This window comes from Artibeus jamaicensis, unplaced genomic scaffold (genome assembly GCF_021234435.1).
Source record: "Artibeus jamaicensis isolate MK-2021 breed Jamaican fruit bat unplaced genomic scaffold, CSHL_Jam_final contig_1803, whole genome shotgun sequence".
NCBI lineage: Eukaryota > Metazoa > Chordata > Mammalia > Chiroptera > Phyllostomidae > Artibeus > Artibeus jamaicensis.
The window spans coordinates 4,188,851-4,213,869 of record NW_026521356.1 but is presented as its reverse complement, the minus strand read 5'-3'; the positions used below and the strand labels follow the sequence as shown (position 1 = coordinate 4,213,869).

The window sequence follows — 25,019 nt, the reverse complement described above, 5'->3', positions numbered from 1 at the left end:
TTTTCCACTGGTGGCTGTTTCTTTCCCCCTTCTGGTACCCCTATAATTTGGATGTTGGAAGGTTTAAAGATGTCCTGGAGGTTCCTAAGCCTCTCCTCATTTTTTCAAATTCTTGTTTCTTCATTCTTTTCTGTTTGGTCATTTTTTTCTTCCTTCTGGTCCACTCCCTTGATTTGAGTCCCAGTTTCCTTCCCATCACTATTGGTTCCCTGTGCATTTCCCTTCATTTCACTTAGTTTAGCCTTCATTTGTTCCTCTAATTTGTGACTAAAATCAACCAGTTCTGTGAGCATCCTGATCACCAGTGTTTTGAACTGTGCATGTGATAAGTTGGCTATCTCTTGGTTGCTTAAAAGTATTGGCTCTGGGGTTTTGAGCTGTAATTATTGAGCCATAATGTTTTGGTCTGTTCACGCCTGTTATGTATGAGGGGCGGAGCCTTAGGTGTTCACCAGGGTGGGGTGACCCAGTTGCTGGGTTGTGATGCTGTATGTGGGGGCGGTGTCAGAGAGGGGCAATGGTGTTTGTTCTGCTCTCTCTCATATTTCTGTCCCCTCTGCTGCTTCCCATAAGCAAATTGGGCCCTTCTGGTGCTGGTTTCCGGGTGTGTGGGCTTGTGTAGCAAGGACCCTGTGGGTCTCTCCAACAAACTCTCCCGGCACCTCAACCCCAAAAGTCTTTCCAATTGGTGCTTTCAGGCTCTAATTCCTGTTGCTGGGGCCCTAGCCTGAGCGGTCTGTCTTATTGTTCTCTCCTTCCCTTGGTTTATCTGCGCTTGAATGCATGACTACTGTAAGCCAGCCGCCCTGGGCCCTCACTGGGTCTGCCCATTGCCACCCCGCTTGCACTCCTGGGTCAGTCCACGGATCTTTCCTGCACAAGCCCCCCCCACCCCCACCCGCTGCTGACTCGCCCCTCTTACTGATCTGGCTGAATGGTTCGTTGTTGTCAGACTTCTGTACAGTTCAATTTTCTGTGTTTTAGCTGCATTTTTGTTACTAAAACTTTATTGTCTTTAAACTTGGTTGTGTGAGGAGGTACAGTGTTTCCACCTATGCCTTCATCTTGGCCAGAAGTCTGGCTGAACTTCTTAAGCCTGTAAGTTTAAGTCTTTTGCCAACTTCTGGAAGTTTTTAAGAATTATTTCTTTCAATATTTTATCTGCATCAAATATATCTTCTTTCTTCTTTCCTTCTGAAACCCTGATGACATGAGTGTTGGACCTTTAGGTTTTTCCCACAGGTTCTTGATGCTCTGCTCAATTTTCCTTCCCTTTGTCACTCATATTTGATACTTTCCATCTATCTCTCTTCAAATTCAGTGACTCTCCATTTGCATCTCCATTCTTCTCTTGAGTCTATCTTGTGAAAATTTTGCTTTTGTAGTTGTATTTTTCAATTCTAAAATTCTCATTTGGTCCTTTTTATAGTTTATCTTTCTATTTATTTTAAGAGTCTTTACTTCTCCTTGGATTATAATTATAACAAATGTTTTCCTTCAAACTGTGGTAAAAAAAAAAACCCAGATAACATAAAATTTACCATCTTAACCATTTTAAAGTGTTAGTAGCGTTAATTATGTTTATATTGTTGTGTAACATATCTTTAGAGATTTTTCATCTCTTTTTAAATTGATTTTAGAGAGAGAGAGAGAGGAAGGAGGTGAGAGAAAGAGAGAGAGAGAGAGATTTATTTGTTTAACCTTTTATAAACCCACATCCTTGGCATATGGCATGACTATTTAACCAACTGAGCTACCTGGCTAGGGCAGAAACTCTTCATCTTATGAAACTGAAACTCTATAACTATTGAACAATAACTTCCCATGTCTTCCTCCTTTCAGTCCTTGGCAAATACAATTCTACTTTCTCTCTCTATGATTTTTACTACTATAGATACCTCATATAAGTATAATGAGACAGTATTTTTCTTTTTATGACTGGTTTATTTCACTTAGCATAATGTCCTGAAGGTTCATCCTTGTTACTCTATGTGATGAGATTTCTTACTTTTTAAGGCCGAAATATACTTAAGAAGGAAATGAGCTATCAAGCCATGAAAAGACATTCAGGGACCTGAAATACACATTTCTAACTGAAAGAGGCCACCCTGAAAAGGCAACCTCCTGCAGATTCCAATTGTATGACATTCAGAAAAAGATAAAACTGTGGAGACAAAAAAACAGATCAATGGTTTCAGGGATTCAGAGGGGAAGGATAAATGGACAGAGCACAGAGGACATTCAGGGCAGTTTCAGATTTCATGCTGCCTTTCAGTCTGGGCTGGGAGATAGTGTGTGTGGGGGGATTTGGGAAACTCACTCCTGATTTGGTGATTGGCTTCCACTTTCCTTCCTCAATAATCCTGCCACCATTAACTTCTCAGAATTCCTAACATAGGTGTTTCATACGTTCTACCTAGGTTTTATATTGTACTTAGTGAGAGAGATGGGATGGAATGTGTTTTCTCCATTTTGACAGGTTTTAGAATCTTCTGTTTTTCTTTCCATTACTTGGGTGTTATATATATATTTGGGTATAAGTAGATTGTCAGATATATGTATTGTGACTGTTTTTCTCTCAGTCTGTAGTTTGCCTATTTAATTTCTTAATGGTGTCTTTTGATGAGGAGACATACCTTTTATTTTATTTTATTTTTTTTAAAGATTTTATTTATTTATCTTTAGAGGGGAAGGGACAGAGAGAGGGAGAGAAACATCAATGTACGGTTGCCTTTCATGCATCCCCTGCTGGGTACTGGCCTGCAGGGAACCAGCCTGCAACCCAGGCATGTGCCCTGACTGGGAATCGAACCACGACTGTCTGGTTCGCAGGCCTGCGCTCAATCCACTGAGCTACACCAGCCAGGGCCATACCTTTTATTTTAATGAGGTCTATGTTAAATTTTTTCTTCCAACTAATGCTCTCTGAGTTTTACATATAAAATCTTTGTCTATTCCAGGTCTGCAAAGATATTCTCCAATGTCACTTTTTCCTGTTTTATTGAGATAGAATTAACCTATAACATTGTAGTAGTTGAAGGTGTACAACATAATGATTTGATATATGTACATATTGGGAAATGATTAACAATAAGTTTAGTTAACATTTGTCACCTCACATAGTCACAGATTTTTTTCTTGTAATGAGGACTCTTTTTTAAAAATTTTTTTATTTTTAGATTTTATTTATTTATCTTTAGAGGGGAAGGGAAGGAGAGTGGGAGAGAATATCAAGGTATGGTTGCCTGTTGTGCATCCCCTACTGGGAACTGGCCTGCAACCCAGGCATGTGCCCTGACTGGGAATTTGAACCACAATCCTCTGGTTTGCAGGCCCACGCTCAATCCACTGAGCTACACCAGCCAGGGCGTAATGAGGACTCTTAAGATCTACTCTCTTAGAAACTTTCAAATGCACAATACGCGATGTCTATGTTGTTAACTATAGACATCTTTGTTTTCTTTTACAAGATTTATTATTTTAGCTCTGATCCATTTTGACTTAATTTTACGTATGGTGTAAGGTAGGAATTAAGGTTCATCTTTCCCCCATGCATTTATCTGGTTGTTGCTGTATTACGCATTGGATTCACTCATATACATTAAAAAATAAACTTGAACTTTTCTATATTTTAAGTGTTTTCCCTAATTACTTAATGCTTTACATTAAAATTAATAATACATCACACAACTGGTAGATATATTAATTGTACTTCAACCTAGTTGATTTTCTTTGTCATTCTGTACATTTTATGTCCTTCAAATTGTTATTTTGAGAATGGGCCCATAAACTTTATCATATTGCCAAAGATGTCCAAGGTACAACACATGTGAAAAACCCCTGTTGATGTTTCCACATGTGGAAAAACACTCAGCTTCAGAATCAAAGAGACCTGGTTTTAAATGCTCACTTGCTGCTTTCTAGCTCTGACCTTGGGCACATCATTTAATCTTCATTGATATTCCGTATTTCCACAGATTCAGTAAATGTCTATTAAGAACCCACTGCCAGCCACCGTACTAAACATCTAACACAGACACATAGACATAACCTTTCCTCTACCTGGTTTACAACTGAGTGGGGGAGACAGATGAGTCAATGGGTGGTAAGTGCTTTGATTAAGAAGTGATGGCGTGCTCAGTGGAAGGATCAGGAAAGATTTCCAGATATAAGGACACTAAACTGCTAGGTAGACATTGGCCAAGCAAAGAGGGGTTGGAGTGACCCAGGCAGTGGAATGAACCCTTAATAGATATGGCATGGTTGAGAAACAGAGAAAACCAGGATAGGGAGAAGGAAGAGACAAGGTAGCAGAAGGGGTTAAACTAGAAGTTTTTGTAACCATCTTAAGGACATTAGCTTCATCCTAAGAGAAATGAGAAGCCATTGATGGGTTTTAATCATTGACCTATTGTGACAGCATCAGAATAAAAAATTTTGAAATCATGTTGGTTTTATGGAGAATGCACTGGAACACAGATTTTCAACCATTTTTATTTCATGACACACAAACTAATTGCTAACACTCTTTGGCACATCAAAAAAAAACTTTTTGCTGATTTGACAAAAAAATAGGTATACTTTTGTTCATTCACAGCAAGATGGCTATTGTTGTGCTGGCTATTGTTATGCCTTTTTTAAAAAGATTTTATTTATTTATTTTTAGAGGGGAAGGGAAGGAGAGAGGGAGAGAAATATCAATGTATGGTTGCCTCTGGTGTGTCCCCTGCTGGGAACTGGCCTGCAACCCAGGCATGTGCCCCGACTGGGAATCGAACCGTGCTCAATCCATTAAGCTACACCAGCCAGGGTGAAAAAGATTTTATTTATTTATCTTTAGAGAAAGGATGAGAGAAAGAAAGGGAGAGAAATAGCAATGTGTAGTTGCCTCTCACACTCCCCTACTGGGGACCTGGCCCACAACCCAGGCATGTGCCCTGACTGGGAACAGAACTGGTGAACCCTTGGTTTGCAGGCCAGCGCTCAGTGAATTGAGCTACAATCCACTGAGGTACACCAGCCAGGGTGTCATGCTTTTATTTGACAGTCTAAGGGAAAAGAGGTCAATGCCCCTGACTAAATAGTCAGGTATTGCCATGTTTTAAATATTCTTGCAGCACACCAGTTGAACATCACTTCACTAGAGGGATTGTGATTGGAGACGGTCAAAATGAGTTGAAAATTATTGGACAAATCCAAGTGAGAGAGGGTTGTGGCAATGGGGTGAGAGAAGAATGGTTAGATTTGAGTAGTTAGGAGATGTACTCAATTAAGTGGATGTTGGAGACTCGGGAAAATGAGGAAGATGGAACCTCCTCAGATTTCTGCTTGGACCGACAGAATGAATGATGGTGCTATTCACTGGAAAAAGGGTAGGCCTATGGGAGAACACTGGGTCAGATTTGCATTTTGGGTGTGAGTGACTGAGGATGTCTTGCAGACTTATGGCCATATTGGCCTGAAAACTGGAAAAGAGGTTTGGGGTGGGAAGCCATCTATGTCCATATGGTAAGTTGCCAACGATAGTATTCCTTCTATTTTTCTGAGGTTCTGCTCAACATCTTTTGAGGATATACTATGTGGTAGATGTTGGGGATCCATCAGTGAACATGAAGACTGGGTTTCTGCTCTCAACCAGTTTACCGGCTACCTCTTTAAACTTGTTCTTAATCTGTAAAATGAATAGAATGAGACGAAGTGAGATGAGGTGAGGTAATGGCACGTGGCTCTTCAATTTTTGTCCTTCGCCCTCAGAGACGAAGAAAAGATACTAAGTTACTTTTGCTTTTGTATCCTTTTCCGGCTTGCTCTTCTGCGCAGGCGCCCTGGATCGCTTGACCGGAGGCGGGGCGGGCCCAAACCCTAGAGGTCTTCCCTGGGGGCCAGGACCTTGACAAACGAAGGGAGCGGCTGTCTCGTGACGTCATCAAACTGCGCTTCCGTAGGGCGGGATCTGAGCGCGACTGCGCGGCCGGCGCCCCTGGACTGGCTTGGGAAACGAAAGTGAGGGAGGAGCCGGCGGCTCTGGCAGCAGCAGGGCCAGGCCCGGTGGCGGCGGCGGCATTGGTGGCCTGACCACTCCCCCCTCTCCGCTCCCTGGCAGCCTGCCCTCTCCCCTCAGTGTGAGTGCCGACGCGCGGCCCCGGGGGGAGCGAGCGGGCGGGCGCGCGGGCTCCGCATCCTCTTCTCCACCGCCGCCTCGCCCCCCCAATCCGCGCGCGGTCTTGACCCTCACCGCCTCCTCGCTCTCTCTTCCTCCTCCCTTCCCCCAACCGCGCTCCTCCAGCTCCCCGGAGCCAGAACTGCCGCTGACTTCGTCTCTGCGCACACATTCACACACTCACGTTATCTTCAAATGAGAAAACTGATCTGGGCAGATGGGAGCTCATTTCTCCCCTCTATGGATAGGGGTGGCTGTGCGAAACGGAGGCCCAGGGAGAGAAAACTGGAGAGGGGATTATGAAGCCCTTCCCTGAGGAAGCAACGGTTATAACCATGCCTTCTGCTTAACAGTTCCCTGCCAGAGCACATTTAGGCCTGTGTAGGTCACTTGAGCTGGGCACTAGTTACCCGTAAGGCCTTACCCTCTCGGGCTTCAGTTTTTTCCAGTGGAAAAATGAGAGCGTTGGATTAGATGATTTGGAAGGTTCTAATCTAAGGTGGTTTGGAGAGGAGCGCCAGCATCTCCTGCCTTTAACACAACTATGTCCTCGCCTTTCCTTGCACCCACCCCAACACCCCAACACTGTCTACATTGAGTTTCCCCGCTTCCAGCCTCCCCCAGACTTGCTAAGAACCACAGGGACCTTTTTGCTTTTGTTAGGAACCTTTGTTAGGGGGGCATTTAAGATGGGTTTAAAGTGAAATGTGGCTCAGCTTGGTCTTGCTTTCCGTTTGTTAAGTGTCTTCCGTTTTTCCTGCGGCTTCAGGATAGCCCCTGCCTGTGCCTCATTCGAAGCTGCCTCCTTAGGAAGGATGAGATTGAGCATTGGGTTGACTGTCTCATCTTTGAGCTGGAGGGAAGTGAAACATGTGATTCGGAGTTTTGTGAGGTTTAGGGGGTCAGTGGTATATTTGGATTTTATTGCTCTTTTGATGCTCTTACTCATATTATATAACGTAAGCATGTTCTTTTGCCCCTGCACCAACTCCCTCCCCAAGGATTGCAGCCCTGCTGGTCACCCACCTGTTTGCTCTGTGTTGAGCCTTACAGCCAGTCAGTTGTGTATGAACTACACGGTATTCGCTACTACTCTTGCTTGCTCTTTAACTTGATAATCTCTTAAAATTTCCAGGTCTTCATAATCTCTTTGTTCCGTCCCATGTTTTTTTTCTTATGCACACCTCTCATGTACCCGTGGGAATGGATGGTGGTGGCATGGTACCTGCCTGTTTTTATTTATTTTTATTTATTTGGTGGAGGTGGTTTCCTGTTCTTATAATAATTGCTTTTGTACTTGAGTCCTGTGCTATGGCCACCTCCAGTTCTGATAACATTCCCACTTTTATTTTCTCATTCTTAAGTCAACCACTGCTTCCATTCCTTACTCTGGTGAAAAACTTTCCCACTGTTTTCAAACATCCTGAAGTAAACCAAAAGCCAGTATTTGTATCATATTATGTAATATCTTAACTAACTTGGTAAAATAAAACAGTGATGGAATAATCATTCTGGGTTGGTCCCTTTCACCTTGGAAACATTGGTTGATATTCATTAGGTTTCATAATAAACTTCCACTGTACATGGTTGTTACTTGTGGGCAATGTTGCCTTAAAAGTATAGAATGACAAATTTCCAAGTCTTTTTCCTCCCTGTGGTGTGTGGAGCTGGTCCATGACTTTTTGGTATCTGACCTCAGTGGCCCAGAGGCCTTTGAGTCTGTGAGTACCACATTTGCCAGTGAAACCAATAGCTATTTTTGAAAACCAGAGCTTGGCTAGCAGTCCTTACTGGACTTCTTTGAGGAACAGGCTATTCAAGTGCTGGCACTGAAAGTTTTTGGAGTTGCCAAATCCTGTCCCATTTATACCTTAGAATTCCTGCTCTGAGCCTAGTGACTCTGACATGAGCAGCCAATTGTCTGGATTTATGGTTGCAGTAACAATGAAGAGGAGAAATGACCCGGAATGCACTGCTCCTATCAAGAAACAGAAGAAAAGAGTTGCAGAGCTTGCCCTGAACCTCAGCTCTACATCTGATGATGAACCTCCCTCCTCTGTCAATCATGCAGCAAAAGGTATGCTTGCCTGTGTGGTGTGAGGCCACTGGTCACCTGGTTTGAATCCCTGGAGTTCGAATTGGGCAGCATACAGTCCACTGCTCCTTGAGGAAAATTAGGCAAATTCTGTAGAGATATGTTGGCTGTAGACTCTCTTCCCTTTCTTACCATTCTCCTAATAGGGTGGGGGACTTGTCTTAAATAAAAATTGGAATTTTTGCAGAAATGCGTTAGTTTTGTTGCTGGTCCTTCAGTAGGTGGCACTCTTTTGCTGCCATAAACCAAGTTGAAGTACAGGCATACTTTCAACAGGATACTGCAAGCTCGGTTCCAGACCACCACAATAACTTATTATTTGTGTAATAAATTATTATACAATGAATTGTAATAATTTTGCTGGTGGAGGGTCTTGCCTTCAATTTGTACAAACCACAGCATCTGTGAAGTGCAGTAAAATGAGGTATGTCTGTAGTGGTGAGCATCGAGTGTCCTGTGCTCTTAATAGTTGTTAATGATCTTGAGGCTCTCTGCTGCAGTGATCTGGCCTAATCCCCCTTAGGTTTTTGCATTATTTTTTCAATTCCCTCAGCAGGAATTGGAACATCCCTGTATTCAGTGTTTACATTAAGCTCAAAGGATTTTGCTGATCTTATTGAAAGTGGCATTTTGCTTTGCCTCTTTTTTAGGATTATGAACATTGACAGCTTCCACAGACACTCTCACTGAGAAATTGTAAAGTGTCTAGGAGCTTACCCCAAGTACCAAGCAATTAATAGTAGTCCCATTTGCATTTACCTTGACTTACTAGTTGTATTAATTTCCTATGACTGCTATAACAAATTGCAGACTAGGTGACTTAAAACAACAGCAGTGTATTCTTCACAATCCTGGAGACCAGAAATCTGAAATCAAGGTGTCAGCAGGGCCAAACTTCCTCTTAAGGCTCTTGGGAAGAATGCATTTTTTACTCCTCTAGCTTCTGGTGGTTGGCAGCAGCGCTTGCTCTTCCTTGGTGTATAGCAGCATAATTACGGTGTCTGCCTCTGTGTGTGTCTGTGTTCAAATTTCCCTCTTCATTTAAGAACATCAGTCATTGGATTAGGGCCCACCCTAATACAGTATTGCCTCATTTAATTTGATTTCATCTGCAAAGATCCTATTTCACATTCCCAGGTGTGAGGTGACATGACCTTTTAGGAGATACTATTTAACCAGCTGTCATGCATTTTGGATCATCTGCCGTATCACTGGTAAATTGGAATGAATTTGGTAACAGATTGGTAACTGTAAGGGTGTGAAGCATCCTTTGAGGGTGTGAGAAAATACAGCTTATTCCTGAGTGTGGCTAGTTGAAGGGCAGTTACTCTTTAGCTGTACTGAGAAGCTGGTCCAGAGAGGAGAAGCTTGACAGGTGTTACAGCTAGTGAAGTATTTGATGTGGCTGTGGTCCTGGCTGGATAAGAGACTCTTATAAACTTGCTTTGTGGGGATATGTGTGCCTTGAAAGTAGTCACGGGTGAATTTCAGGGTAGATGAGGAGAGCTGTATGTAACCGAGGTTACTAAATGGGAAGGAAGGTAAAGAACATACTGGGTGCACTTGTTCTAGGGACTATTGAGGAAAGGGAATTGTGGTTCTCACTCAGGATCTGAGAAGCTTGGTGAAGATAGACGGTCTCCTTGGGTAGGGCTCTGGGGTTTTAGGAGAGAGAGACCCAGAAGGGAACAAGGGAGAGTGTGTGTGGGGGAATCAGTGACACTTAGCTGGTGGCAGTATCTAGTTCCAAGCAGATCTTGGGGAACATTTGCTCTCAAGGAACAGCTCTTTGAAATAAGGAGAGGACCACTTCCACGTAGAGGAAGGTAAGTGTATGTGGTTGAGGATCTTTCAAGTGAACCGGTCTGATTTAAATTTCAAGCTTTCAAAACTGTGACTTTGAATTGAGATTATCTCCCTCCCCCCCATAAACTCCCTTTGATTGTACCAAATAGCTTTAACCTTTTCTGTAAGTAGCACCATGTGACTCAGGATTGACTCTTGCTGTCGTGTGAACAGAATGGGAATCTGGAGGGGGCCGGTACCTTGTATGCTTCTGGCAGTAGGCCCTTTGTCCCTTTCATTTGCAGAAAATGAAGCAGGAGGCAGAGGCAAGCAAACATTGCTAGATTTCCCCGGGTCAACTTACTTTAGTAAGGGGCAGTGCCACTCTGACACACAAACTCTGAGGGCTAGAGTCTAGTGTCTTCATCAGCAAGATTGGGCCCTGTGGCTCCCCTGCCCCTCTACACTAGACCCAGCACGGTGGAGTAAATGTTAAGTAAATATTTACCTAATAAAATTAATAGAAGGCAACAGTAGTATCTTTTCCAAGAAGCTTAAAATGCTTCTCCACTTTCATTTGCCTATCCCCTCTTCAAGTCTACAGAAGGTCATTTCATTAAGTATTTATAATCATTTATGTCATTTCTGTACCGTATTGGTTCCTCTAAGGCATCCCCTGGACAGTGTGCCGTCTCACCAGACATCGTTGTGTGTACCCACTCAAGTCACAGCTTTGAAGCACATGCGTTCCAGCCCCACCTCTCCCTGGACATACTGTTTAAAAGGGTGATTGGAAAATGCTCTTTGGGGAGGACAATTAGAAAAACAAAAAAAGTGGTTATTATTTCCGCCTGTTGGCCTTGTTTGTGCTTCTGCCAGATCAATGTGATGACTCATTAATAGATTTATTTAGTTTAATCAATTTGTTTATTTTACATTATTGACAAGGTAGCTGTATTGCCAGTTTAGAAACTGACATCTGACCAAAGTAAAGAAGAAAAAGGGATTTTGTTTTTATGGCCACTGTAGCATCATGTGATTTTTAAAAAGATTATTTTAAGAGGAGTTTGAAAGCATTTTCAAGCCCAAATAAACCCTTGGAAATTTGCTAGTAAATAACAACCTTTTGAAGTTAAGGAGAGACAGATAGAGGCCATTTTCATCTAGTTCTTTTGGTTCTTTCTCACAGGGAGACTATAGTATAGACCCCAAGACAATTTCCTTTTCTCCTTAGCTGTGGGTCTAGTCGGGGCTTCATTCAGGCTTTCCCACAGTGTGTTGATTTGGAGGTTGCCAGGGTCCTTCACTGGCACCACACTAAAGGTGCCTTCCCCCTACCAGGTTTAATTCTTCCCTAAGTAGGTTTTTTTCCCTGAAACACCATTGCTTTCCTGTCAGTTCAGATTCATGACCTTAGTCAAAAACTTCCTTTATCGGTATCTGTTTAAATTGTTCTAACGAGTCACCATTTATCTGCCATGACAGAGAAATTGAGTCTTTAAACAAGAGTGAGTGCATTCCACAGCAATTGTTAGGCATGATAGGATGTTTATTAAAGTCCATAGTTTATTCTTCTGCATCTTTGTGCTGCTCACCTGGGCCACTGGTGGTCGGATCGGCCTCTCCCTGTGTGTTGTCACTGTCGTTTCTAATCTCAGCGTGTTTGCCCTGCTGTTCTGCAATGTGGAAAAAATTGCCAGCAGCTGGGAAACCTCTGATTCTTCTATAGAGCTAACCTCCCTTCTGTAAAATGGCTCGAGAGTAAGTACCTGGGCCTCTTTCAGGTGGAGAGGAAATCTTCAATGAAAACTCTAAATAATGTTTTGGGTTCTCTGGTAGGTTTTAGAAGGGGAGTTCCTAGGGAGGTAAATGGGAATGCCACCCAGCCTTGGCAAGTTCTTAATGAAACTAATGATTTTAATAGACTGACCTTATTACTCCCCTTAATTTATATCCTCATTACAAGAGTGTCTGTTCAGTGTTTGCTACATTTTTATCAGCCTTGGGAGGCCAGACCTCCTCCTCAGTTTCTGCTACAGCCACAACAGTTGTCTCCTTTTTATCTGAAAAGAGTGGCCCCAAAGGTCCAGGGATAAAAATGAGGAGTGACTGTGGTAGTCTGGGAAACTTTGTCTTAAATCATGTCATGCTAAGAATTGGCTTCAGAACACTACATAAAAGAGAAATAAGGATTATCTGTTTATCCATCACACTTCATCTCACAAAGAAATGTCTAGTAGGGTGGTATTATAGCTCCCATCAGCCTCACTCCCAGGACATGGACAGGTCAACTGTACATTAGGCGACTGACACCTGGGCAAGAGGAATGGAGGGGAAAGATCTTTGTACCAGAGTGTGTGGTGTTGGAATTTTGTACCAGTATTGTCACTGGTTTGCCTAATGAACCTTCCACCCAGATGTGGTTCTGTCACTTTGGTCTAAAAATGTTATGAAGACAAAACAAATGATCTTTCTCCCTGAGGTTTGAGGGTGGCAGAAACCCTGCATGCTCAGGAATGATACTAATACCTTTGACGGATGCCCGTTAATGGGTCTGCAAGCAAATCTAACATCCTGGCAACTCGCAAGAGCTGGACCAAGTGCACATTTCTCCCTTGAGGACACCAGGTTTTCCTAATCTTTTCATAGATAGACCTATGAGTCCCCAGATAGCTGGTGACAGGAGTAATAATTGATTTAACATTGTAGGTTCTGGTTAGTCAGGGCCTGGATCCCTGGGATACCCTGCAGGAAACTGCCCACATTCCTGGCACCACCTCTCCCAGGATTAAGCAGTACCGGTTGGAGGCGTGGAAGCAACTGAGTGAAGAGAATCTGCACCTTTGGAAGGGGGTCTTCGGCATGTGGGCACTCTCCCAGAGCCCATCTCACTCCTCCTCGTGGGAGATAAGCCCAGGCTTAGTCTTCATCCATTCAGGAGGTCTTTTCCCTCAGAACCATTGTTCTCTGAAGATTTCTCTGGAAAGGAACCAAACTCTTCCCAAGGCTTGGAATGGTACTTTTGCAATAGCATTGTATTTTTTACCCTAATTTTTAAACTAATATATTCTTACTTCTCCCATAGAAAAGCAGAAAAGCGTGAAACAAAATAAATATCACTTCACTTCTCAGTTTCCATGGTTACTCATTGTTAATTTTCTGGGTCTTTCCTTCTGAGTGGCACTCTGGCACTCTGATGTGTGCTGCCTTGGTCTGGGTAAACAAGTCGGCTCCTTACCAAGGAAACTGGATAGCCACCTTAAGGGGGACTGGCAGATTTGGTGCCTCTTGTGCACAGATATTCTCAACCAGAATTCCTCCTTGTTAACTGCTTAGGAGCCAGGATTTTGGTTTTTACATTTATTCTGATTTTTCGTACATATTCACACCTCCCTTTTCTTTTGCAAAATGTTGTATCTTTTAACAATGTCTGTCTTAGCAATTCTATTTTTAAGCTCTTTTAGGGTAGGATTGTTACTTTTGAATGGTGCCTCATTATATATAGCATAGACCTTTTATAGAACAGATCTATTAAACAATAATAATGCTACTAAATAATAGTAATAGATAATAAATAATAATAATAATAGATAATAAGTCAATAATAAATAATATAGTCTAAGTAGGACCCAGTTCTCTTTCAGGATATAGGTATTCCATCCTCGTGCTCAAATTTTTGGTTGGTGTTTTACCTTTAAAAATCTTTTTCAACACTTCATTTCTTTTTAGAGCAGTTGAAGGTTCACAGCAAAATTGAGAGGAAAGTACGAAGTTGTCTCCTATACCCCTTGCTCCTACCCGTGCATGTCCTCCCCCATTATCAACGTACTTCACCAGAATGGAGCGTTTGTTACAATTGATGCATCTGCATTGACACGTCACTCTCATCCAGAGCACATAGGTTACATTAGGGTTCCTTCCCTTTTGGTGTTGTGCGCTCCGGGTTTGAACAAATGTAATCACATGTGTCCTTATACTTCTGAGGGCCGAATGTCTTGTGCTATTTGTATGAGGTGTTATACTAGGAAATATCTTAACTAGCTGTACATTTAGTAGGTGCTTATTAGCAAAGGTGGCAGCTGGATAAGAGACCCCTATATTCACTACCAGTGGGCATGTAATTTCTGTTAAGTAGGAAGCTTCAGTCCAGCTGTGGGAGATGGAAGGTTGTCTGGGCTTCAGTACTGGCTCTCGGTGCTGTGCGGATGGGGCGAATACTGATGTCGTGCTGGAGCCCAGTGGAAGGGTGCTGGGGAAGGCTCGGCTCCTTCCAGTGTCAGCCCTTTGCCAGTTTGTGTTCTTGTAGGGAAGCAGATGGATCAGCACACCGGAGTTAGGATGCCGTGCTCATGGGTATGGTCTTGCTCTTCTGCTCACTGACAGTGTGTCTGGGTGATCTGCTGCTTCCAGTACACAGAAAGAGGCGCCTGAATTTGCTTGGGTCTTGGGCCTTAGTGCCACCCTAATTTTTTTCGCCATGCCCCGAGGCCCAAAGAAATACCTGACAGTTCAGTTTATTAAGTGCTTAGGTCTAAATAATAAACATTCATATCCTTAAAACTAATAGATGTTTGAAGAACAATACACATAAATTGAAAAAAATTATTCTTAAATAAGCACAATAACTTACTAATGACATAGTACACATATCTCATTGGGATCAGGTTGGACACCACCACCCTCATTTCCTGTTCTGCATTTCTCCTTGCTTGCAAATTATACTATTTTCCATGGGAATGTGCATAAATTTAAGCAAATGTTTTTGAGCTGTACTCTATTTACAAATTGGGGTGGGTTTGTCTGGGAAATTATCTGAGTAAAATTAATTTGGGTTGAAATAGCTTTCAAGTTAATAGATTCATATATCTATAAGAGGGAAAGAGCCAGTCATAATAAATGTCCAGAGTGGATCATCCCGCTTTTGGCCAGGAGACACATTAACTCACCCCTTTTGGCAGCTGCTAAGGTAGGTCTTAATTGGGATCCTTTGGCAACAAGGTTGTTGGCAATGAAGTTAATGGCAGAGCTCACTCAGGCCACCAGCTCCCTCCAGCAGCATCTCTGCTCTCCGCCTCAGTTGGTGCTGCTGCCTGAGCATCTCCCTCCTCCCTGTCCTTCATCTCTTTCCTCCTCTTTTTCCTGCCTTCTTCGTTCCCCTCCCCCTTCTCTTCTTTTTCTCTGCCCCCCCCCACCCCCATGAGTCAGCTTCTCCCTCAAGCTGTGCTGCAGACCCGCCCTCACCTCTGCATTTGGAGGACCATGAAAACAGGAAACTGGGACATTAAACAGAAACTGTTAGTCTGACAATTGTATCTTCAATAAAGACATTTTATATTTAGCAGCATCCTTTAAATATGTTACTTCATTTCGTTTTCAAACAATCCTGTGAGGAAGGTATTACCATCGAAGTTTGTAGGGGAAGAAATTGAAAGGATGAGAATGGAAATTGATATTTTTGAGTCCCAATTGTATGTCAGGTACCACTAGAAATGTTTAGTGACTTGACGAAGATTACACGGTAAGAGGGAGAGAATACATTTGACCCTGGGTCATTTAATGAAATTTATGTGAGCAGTGCATATGCTGAACACTAGTTGAGTAAATGAAATTGGGCTTCTAGAGGCTATCTTGTGCAACAAAACACCTAAATATTTTCTTTTTTTTCTTTTTTAGTATCTACCACAAGCCTCAGTGGGTCTGACAGTGACACCGAGGGGAAGCAGCGTGGCTCTGACTCTTTTAATGATGCATTCAAAGCAGACTCTCTCGTGGAGGGAACTTCTTCTCGCTATTCCATGTACAACAGCGTCTCCCGGAAGCTTATGGTATGTCCGTGCTTGGGTTGGGTTTCTAGAGCTCCACCAGCAGAGGGAGAAAATAAGAAATGCTACCGCATGATTTTTTCATTTGCTTTTCAGCTACTGAAATTTAGCAGTGTGCAGCCCGTCTCTCAATAGAGTTATCAATCACATTGAAGTCATCTGTGGGCAGTGGCTGTTTAGGCCTGCTTTTCCTGCCTCATTCAGAGCTGTATCACCCTTTGGTCTTCTGATTAATGAATTCTTGTTATGAGTATGTGTGAACATACTTCTTTACACACGGATGTGTGTCGACAGGTAAAGAGGCTTCATGTGGTGAATTTTTGTTCTAGTGAATTATCTCAAAAGATATGAATAAAATCCTGCTCACTCCCAGGTGCCTAAAGTAGAAGGGAGTAGTACAGTCTTCTGTATTGCTTCCAAAAGAAGGCCCAGTTCTCCTTCCCAGCTTCTGTACACCACTGACGTACCACAGAAGGAAGATGACTAGGGAGAGCTGCCTAGTTTCCTCATCAAGCTTGGGTATATATGCAAAGGTTGGAGAAATCCAAGTTTGCTTTCCATCTAGCTTCAGAAATATCACACTCTTCCATTTTCTGTTGGATCCATTTAAGAATGAGAACTGCCAGTTCTGAAGTCATAGTTGGGATTGTAGTTGGGGTGCTGTAAACTTTGGGGAAGTGGAAGATAGGCAGAGTGGTGACAGCCTCTGAGCTGGGGAAGATTTGTTGCTACTATAGGAATTCCATCTGGCTCTTGAGCTGCTAGTGCCCCTTCCAGAGGGGATGCAGAGACCCTCTAGAGGAAGTCAGATCTTAGGATTGGAGTTCTTTTATTAGACAAAGACCTTAGGGTTTGGGATTCAGGTCTCTGATTTTGAGGGTATGAAAGTGAGCCCAGTGATTCTAGAGTTCAGTGTGAGCTTATAGACAATTGTGACGTTTTAAAAAATGGTTCCATCCATGATCTTACAGTACCTTCCATACCTCAGTTTGTGATTTTTCAGTTAATCTCTCAATTTGGGCTCCTGTAGGCCCTCATTGGCTTTGCCTGGCTGAGGTATGGCAAAAGTAGTCACTTGAAGTGGTTCCATTTTAAATTAAGTTCTCTTTATCAACCCTACTTGGAGATCTACTTGCCACTCACTTACACACATTAGCTGGAAGGGTAGCTGTGCAAATATCCAATGATATTCATCAGGTGCCCTTGTACTTTTAATTGCGGCTGTGAGGTCCCTTCTCATCTATTTAACTTCTGGCTGCCATAGACTTTCACTTCAGGACAGACAGCCCCTGGGCTCACAGTTAAACTGCAGTTACTTATTTATGCTTCTTTCTTTATTAGGCTAGAGGAAAACTTGTAGGGCTTTTCTGATTTTCTTAGGGTTTAGCACAATGTCTGGTACATGATAGGGGCTAAATAAATGTTTGTTTATTTATATAAACGCTCCATTACTTCTCTCTTTCAGGCCAAGATGGGCTTCAAGGAAGGTGAAGGATTAGGTAAACACAACCAGGGTCGGAAGGACATCGTTGAAGCCTCTAATCAGAAAGGTCGAAGAGGCTTGGGTCTGACTTTGCAAGGCTTTGACCAGGAGTTGAATGTGGACTGGCGAGATGAGCCGGAGGTAACTGGTGTGGGGAGAAAGGGGCAGGAAAGCCTCTTGTGTTTTGGGGTGCATGTCTTTAAGTACTTATATTAACAGACTAGAAGTCTCCAGAGGCAGTATGATCAGAGTGGTTAGTGGGGTTGAACTAGTTTCTTATGTGGAAGGTTCTGGGGATGTCCAGAATAGAAAACAAGCCTCAGGCGGGGGAATGTTAGGATGTGGATTTGTTTCCTGCTGTTTCACATAGGACTAAGACCAGTGGGTAGGAGACGCTGGAAGGTAGAGTTTGCCTCCACACTCAGCTTTCTACTATTGACTAAGAAACCTCACAAGGTAGTGAGTTCCCTACTGCTGAAAGGATTCAAGTGGCTGAACAAGGACCCCACTCTTCTGTTGTGTGAGTGGATTAGGTGCCCTCTAAGGTCCTCTCACCTCCACGGGCTTACGACATCCTGGTTCTAAACAGGTGTTTGTTTATGCCTTATGGCTTTTTCACTGTAGGTTTAGTCTGCTTACCTACTTGGATACCAATTTGTTTTAACCTTGAATATCAAAAGAGACTCTTACTCCTTTTCATGGCACAGATAATATTGAGATTTTATTTTTATTCATTTATTTATGCCTTAATCTTATTCCACAAAGGATTTGAAGTAGGTATAATGAAAACCCCTAAAAATAATGATGAAATATTATTATTATGGAGTTGAAATTAAAGAAAATAGAAAACAAATGCCTAGTCTTCTATACAGTTGCTGTAATTTAGCTTTAGATGTGGCTCTGAACACTGGAAAATTGCATTGATATTTCCAGTTCAGGAAAAACTTCCATGAACCTGTGCATGGTAAAAGCCCAACGTGGCTTCAGAGTAAGAAGCCCACAAGCCCAGAGCTCATGGGTTTGGGGTGGTGGGGGTGGTCCTACTGTTTTGCCTTGTAGTTGTGAGGTGACGAGACCAGAAGAACAGCAGATGGCAGTGCAGAGTAAGGTGAATATTCATAATGGGGTGCTAGGTGTAGGTTTCTTCTTCAGAAATATTTGATGCTTTCTGTGTCCTCATTTGTGTGAAAACAAGTAAAGAGCCCTGATCTTCTCTGTGGGGCAGAATTAGAACTAATTTTGCTAAACTTGAAATGCAAAATTTGCTCATAAAAATCTCTGCTTTTAATGGAGGCAGGCTATTGAAATTCCTTTTTGAACCAAGGCCCTCCTAATTACCACCTGCCATGTTTTTCAGGTTTTTCTCTTACAGAAGACACTGTGTCTTTTGGTTAAGAGTTTGGCTTAACTGTTAGGTGGTGGCTACTTCTTGAAGGGTCTGAATGGCCTGAGGCTGACTGTCCTGTTCCTAGAGACACCACAGGGAAAGCATGCAGTGGCTTCTGTAGCTCAGGAGTGGGGAGTGTAAGGCTGGATGCTTTGGTCCACTTCGCAGGTAGCCTTATAATTAGGCTTGAGTCTGCTTTTTTTCTCCAAAGGGATATGTATCCAAAGCGTATATGAACTTTTAAAAAAAGGGTTTATAAATCAGGACCATTAATCAGGGTTTAATAATCAGGGTTTATTAATGAGGACCATATGCTTAAAGGTGATGAATTTGACCCAAGGAGAGAAGCCATGATTCACTGCCAGGTTCATTGACAAAAGGCTTCAGTAATTTTTCTTTTAAACTTTTTCTCTGTTGATGGTGGCTGCCCTAGAGACCTTGTATTGCGATACCATTTTATGCCTTTCAGAGCATGTAATATTGTCTTTAACCGCACTGCTTCAATTTGCAGTGGTGAATCTCCTCTCCACACTCGCTCGGGGGGAGTGCGTAAAGCCGCCATACAGGTTAGCCACCTACTTAGGTTTCATGGTCCATGTCTCTCTAGCCCAGTGAACTTAGCCCTGGCTGCACATGAGACTCATCTGGGGACTTCTGAAAACGTATTTATACCCAGTCCCCACCTCAGACCAACAGATACTCTGAGGGTAGGGTCCAGGCATCAGCACTTTTTAAAAGGACTGCAGATGATCCTAATGTATAGCCAGGTTGAAAACCACTGATTTAGCTTGATAAGGAAAGTAATTGAAAAATTAAGAGGCGACAGTGTGTTAGAGATCAGTGTCTACCCTATCTCAGAATGAAGAGATGAGGAACCCTCTTCGTGTAACACATGCAGTCCTCTTGTGTGTTAACACTTCGAGAGGCTTCAGTGGGTGAGACTCACTGCTTTGTGTCTTCCTGACGTGATTGCCTCGTCACAGACACACATTCTGTGTGTGCCTCTCTGTATCCCCACTGCCTCTTGCATCTTCTTAACTGTGCTTTCTGAGCACATAGTCCAGAGCAGGTATTCATCACAAATATTAGAACAAATGAAATACACATTGAAGGTTTGAGAAGTTTCTAGGGATCCAACCAGAATTGGACCTGGCCTTCAGAAGTTAAACTTTAGAATTCTAGCTCACCATTCTCACGTCTGAGCATGGACTGGACTGCCTTTGGCCTCAGCTCCCCAGACCCTTCCCCCTCTTGGTTGTTTTGGGGCAGTCCTGATGCATTAGGGCATAGCCCCAAGGGTCTATCTTACCTGATGTAGCTTGCCTGTCTTTTGTTTTCAGCCCAGCGCCTGTGAGCAGGTGTCATGGTTCCCAGAATGCACCACTGAGATTCCTGACACGCAGGAAATGAGTGATTGGATGGTTGTGGGAAAGGTAGGCTTTCGGGAAGATGTGCTCTGAAATTGTTGGTGCTTATCTCCTGACCTTCTTCTCTTCAAGTTGGTGTGTGTGTATTCATGCTCACATGTGAAAATCTTGAGTCTGACCATTCTGGCCGGGATAAAACTGTCAAGAGGGCACCTCAAGGACTTTACAGACATACCCCTGGGAGATGCGGCAAACGGTTTTTTCCCTCCTACTCATTTAACTTGCAAGACAACACAAAATGCATAACTTTTATCTTCCTCACAGATGTTTTTTAGAGAAGCTTATTATACATCTGTGTATATTCTGGTCACTACTGGGCTCTGTACCAGGTGGATGAAAAGACACTGTACCTGTCCTTAGAAAGTAATGAGGGTGTTAGAGAGGGAATTTGTTTAATATCCTTCTGGAAAATAGAATGAAGTAGATAGCTACTAAATGAATATGGTCTGGAGAGCAGTTCTCAAAGCGTAGGGGCCCCTAGGGATCTCCAAGACACTTCCAGGGGGGATCTGCAAGGTCAAAGTTATTTTCATAATGATACTGAAATGTTTTTTCACTTTCATTCTCTCCTAAAGTTTCCAGTAGAGTTTTCCAGAGGTTGTGACATGATATTACAACCAATTGAATGCAAACACGAATAGGAGAATCTGGGTGTTTTCTATTCAGCTAGATACTAAGAGATTTACAAAACTGGAAAATGGTGCTGTTCCCCTCACCAAGTTAATTTTGGAAACATAGTTATTTTTCATAAAACATAAAAATATGTTATGTTAACATAATACTGTTCTTTTAAACTGAATAAATATTTTAACATTTTATGTTTTAATTTCTAATAAATCTTGAGTATATAGGTACACTAAATAAAAAATAAATAAGCAAACAAATAAATAAAGGCAAGGTCCTCCGTGATTTTGAAGAGTGAAACTGAGAACGCCAAGGTTGAGCACTGTTGCTTTAGAAGTAGCTGCACTCAGACATGAGGTTGGACTGTACTCCTGTGAGGCTGTCTGAGCCCTTGTTTACTGTGATGCTTCCAGGTCAGTGCGTAGTGTCCTGCAGTCATACTTAGCACAGAGCAAGAGGCTTACTACTTGAAGGACAGGCTGCTGTTATTTGAGGTAGTCTCCCTCCTGCCCCCATGCCTTAGGGACATAGAGCTTGAATGTCTCCTTCCAGTTTGCTTTTCTCCACCTGAGCATTCATGGGTCTCATATCCATATGGTGCTATAGTCACAGCACCCGAGGGACTGCTCCGCCTCACAGCCCTCTGGAGTATAGCCAGAGGGGTTTCTTGTCCCTGCCCCTCGGGGATTGATGTTCTTTGACAGGGACTCAAGCTTCTTCTCTACTCAGAACCCTAGTTTCTCTTTTCATCTCCCCAAATGCAGTCACACATGGTCATTATTTATTTTTTAATATATTTTATTAATTATGTTACAACATTTGTCCCATTCCCCCTTTCGTTCCCCTCCACCCTGCACATGCCCTCCCACCCACATTCCCCCCTTTAGTTCATGTTTATGTGTCAGAAGTTCTTTAACTTCTACATTTCTCACACTACTCTGGCCCTCCCCCTGTCTATTTTCTCCCCACTGTCTGCACTACTTATTCTCTGTACCTTTCCCCCCTCTCCTCCCACTGCTCTGTTGCTAACCCTCCATGTGTTCTCTGTTTTTGTGGTTCTGTTCCTGTTCCTAGTTGTTTTCTTAGTTTTTGGTTTAGGTGTGGTTGTTAATCATTGTGTTTGCTGTCACACACGGTCATTGTTGACTGTTTTCTTCTCCTGTAGCGAAAGATGGTTATTGAAGATGAAACAGAGTTTTGTGGGGAAGACCTGCTTCACAGTGTGCTGCAGTGTAAGGTAAGGCCTTGTGGCTAGAGCTGGAGTTAGGAACTTCCTGTGGGGGGCTGTGTTGGGCTTTTCTAGTTCTTTTAAATCAGTTGTGGGTGGCTGAAGTTTAGCTAATATTTTCCTGGAGATCAAGATGTGTAGCTTGTACATTTCTCCAAGGTACCCTTTTCCTGGTGACTGTCCTGCCTTGTAGTGTTTGTTGTGCTGTCCTGTGGTCAGTAGCCAGGAAAGGATCCACTTAACCTCAGTGGGTCAGTTCATTGTAGTCTTGGTCAGGGGGTGGGGCGAGCTGGTGTAATGAAAAGTTTGGAATCATTCTTTAGCCTCAGATAGACCTGAATTCAAATCCTAGTTTTGCAACATTTTTTACTATGTGACCTTGGGCCAGTTGCTTTCACTTCTCTGAGTTTTAGTTCCCTCATCTATAAGATAGGGAGCAAATACTTCCTAGGGTTGCTGTGAGAATCAAATAAAATACTGGGTGTGAGGCTCCTAACATGCAGGGTGAATATTAGTCTTCTCTTGATATCTTGTGGCCTGAGTTTTGGGCCAGGAAGTGCATTGCCCAGGACAGAATAAGCCAAGGAAACTGAGGAGGAAATGGGTTGGAGAAGCACTAAGGCCTCAGACTAGCCTCACAGGTTTTATTTTCTGACAGGCAGAGGGTTGGGAATATCCTTCCAGTGACTGGTGCTCAAGTGAAGTGAGGCTTTCTTTCAGAGAGGAAATAGGAGGATGGAGAAGGGATCCCTCCTGTGTGGTAGGTCTTGGTTTGTTTACTCTCTCTCAGTGAGCCCTGGTCAAGAGAGCCTTGGTATCAGAACTCTTGTCCTTGGAAAGTTGCTGCTGGAGTGGAGAAACATTTGCTGCAAGGAATAGCAATGCCAAGAGGTGGCCCTGTGTATTACCACGGTTGCCATTTATTAACCAGTTACCGTGTGCCAGGGACATGCTTATATTTGATTTTTTCACATTTTGCTGATGATGTAGTTGAGGGTCAGAGTGATCGAGTAACTTGTCCAGGGTCACACAACTGGTTGTTTTCAAGCTGGGATACAGCAGGAGCCTTGCTCTGTGGAGGGCTGCTTGTTGGGCTCCTCCAGTTGTTATGAGCCCTGTCCCATCCCGGAGGGTGATGCTCACCCTGAGTTTCTGATTCTCTCTGGGCAGAGTGTGTTTGATGTCCTGGACGGGGAGGAGATGCGGCGAGCTCGGACCCGGGCCAATCCCTACGAGATGATCCGAGGAGTCTTCTTCCTAAACAGGTTTGCTGACGTTCCCCTGACGCATGTACCCTTCAGCCTTTTCTTTGAGCTTCAGCTTCCTATATGTCTGGTACCGAATTGAGCTTCTCTGTCTGACTTTGTTGTAGGGCGGCAATGAAGATGGCTAACATGGATTTTGTGTTTGATCGCATTTTTACAAATCCACGGGACTCTTACGGGGTGAGAACAAGTTTCTGCTTCTGAAATCATAGTGTTAAATGAGCTTAAGTGGCTCAGAAATTGACATTTTATTTATTTTTTATTTTTTATTTTTTTAATGTATTTTTTTATTGATTATGCCATTACATTTGTTCTATTCCCCCCTTCATTCCCCTCCACCCTAGCCCCCTCCCCACCTTACCCCCCTTTAGTTTATGACCATGTGTCTCAAGTTCTTTAGATTCTATATTTCCCATACTATTCTTGCCCCCCATCTATTTTCTATCTACTGTCTATGCTACTTATTTTCTGTACCTTCTCCCCCCTTCTCCTCCTCCCACTCCCCTGTTGCTAACCCTCCTTGAGATCTTCATTTCTATGTTTCCACTCCTGGTCTAGCTGTCCTTTTAGTTTGCTTTCGTTTTAGGTGTGGTTGTTAATAACTGTGAGTTTGCTGTCCTTTCACTGTTCGTGTTTTTTTAACTTCTTTTTCTTAGGTAAATCCCTTTAACATTTCATATAATAAGGGCTTGGTGATGATGAACTTCTTGAACTTGATCTTACCTGAGAAGCACTTTATCTGTGCTTCCATTCTAAATGAAAGTTTTGCTGGATAGAGCAGTCTTGGTTGTAGGTCTTTGGATTTCATGACTTGGAATACCTCTTTCCAGCCCCTTCTTGCCTGTAAGGTCTCTTTTGAGAAATCCGCTGACAGTCTGATGGTAACTGCTTTGTAGGTGACTGTCCCCTTATGTCTTGCTGCTTCTAGGATTCTCTTCTTCATTTGAATCTTGGCTAATGTAATGATGATGTGCCTTGGTGTGTTCCTTCTTGGGTCCAACTTCTTTGGGACTCTCTGAGCTTCCTGGATTTCCTGGAAGTCTATTTCCTTTGCCAGCCTGGGGAAATTCTCCTTTATTATTTGTTCAAATAAGTTTTCCACTGGTGGCTGTTTCTTTCCCCCTTCTGGTACCCCTATAATGCAGATGTTGGAGCATTTAAAGATGTCCTGGAGGTTCCTAAGACTCTCCTCATTTTTTTGAATTCTTGCTTCTTCACTCTTTTCTGTTTGGCCATTATTTGCTTTCTTCTGGTCCACTCCATTGATTTGAGTCCCAGTTTCCTTTTCATCGCTATTGGTTTCCCATGCAATTCCATTCATTTCAATTAGTTTCGCTTTCATATCTTTGTCTAATTTGTGACTATAATCAACCAGTTCTGTGAGGATCCTGATCACCAGTGTTTTAAACTGTGTGTCTGAGAGTTTTGCTATTTCTTCATCGCTTAGATTTATAGGCTCTGGGGCTTTGAGATCTTCTTGAGCCATTTTTGGTCTGTTTGCACCCATTAAATCTAAGGAGCGGAGCCTTGGACTCCCAGCAGGTTGCTGGGTTGTGACACTGTATGTGGGGGCGTGGTCAGAGCAGGGAAATGGCGGCCCTCTCTGCTGTTTCGAGGGCTGCTGGGTGATGAGCAGAACCTTAGGTGGTTCCCCAGGGCAGGGCTACTCAGAGTCGCTGAGTTATGACACTGTATGTGGAGGCGGGGTCAGAGTGGGGAAATGGTTGCACCCTCCGCTGCCGC

The 25,019-nt window shown here is 43.0% G+C and overlaps 1 protein-coding gene across 4 annotated transcripts in view; it reads left to right on the top strand.

The window, feature by feature from the left end:
- The first annotated feature begins 5,967 nt into the window (after positions 1–5,967).
- CMTR1 (cap methyltransferase 1) overlaps positions 5,968–25,019 on the top strand; it is a 46,955-nt gene continuing 27,903 nt past the window's right edge. For 3 of the 4 annotated variants that reach the window (XM_037146212.2, XM_037146211.2, XM_037146208.2), the window contains exons 1-8: positions 5,968–6,122; positions 8,100–8,237; positions 15,714–15,865; positions 17,328–17,486; positions 20,073–20,165; positions 21,949–22,020; positions 23,182–23,276; positions 23,384–23,456. In XM_037146212.2, the coding sequence (XP_037002107.2) occupies positions 8,105–8,237; positions 15,714–15,865; positions 17,328–17,486; positions 20,073–20,165; positions 21,949–22,020; positions 23,182–23,276; positions 23,384–23,456 (777 nt within the window). In that variant the 5' untranslated portion in view covers positions 5,968–6,122; positions 8,100–8,104. Of the gene's footprint in view, positions 6,123–8,089; positions 8,238–15,713; positions 15,866–17,327; positions 17,487–20,072; positions 20,166–21,948; positions 22,021–23,181; positions 23,277–23,383; positions 23,457–25,019 lie in introns of those variants that run through there. The other variant, XM_053671081.1, reaches the window with a different exon arrangement.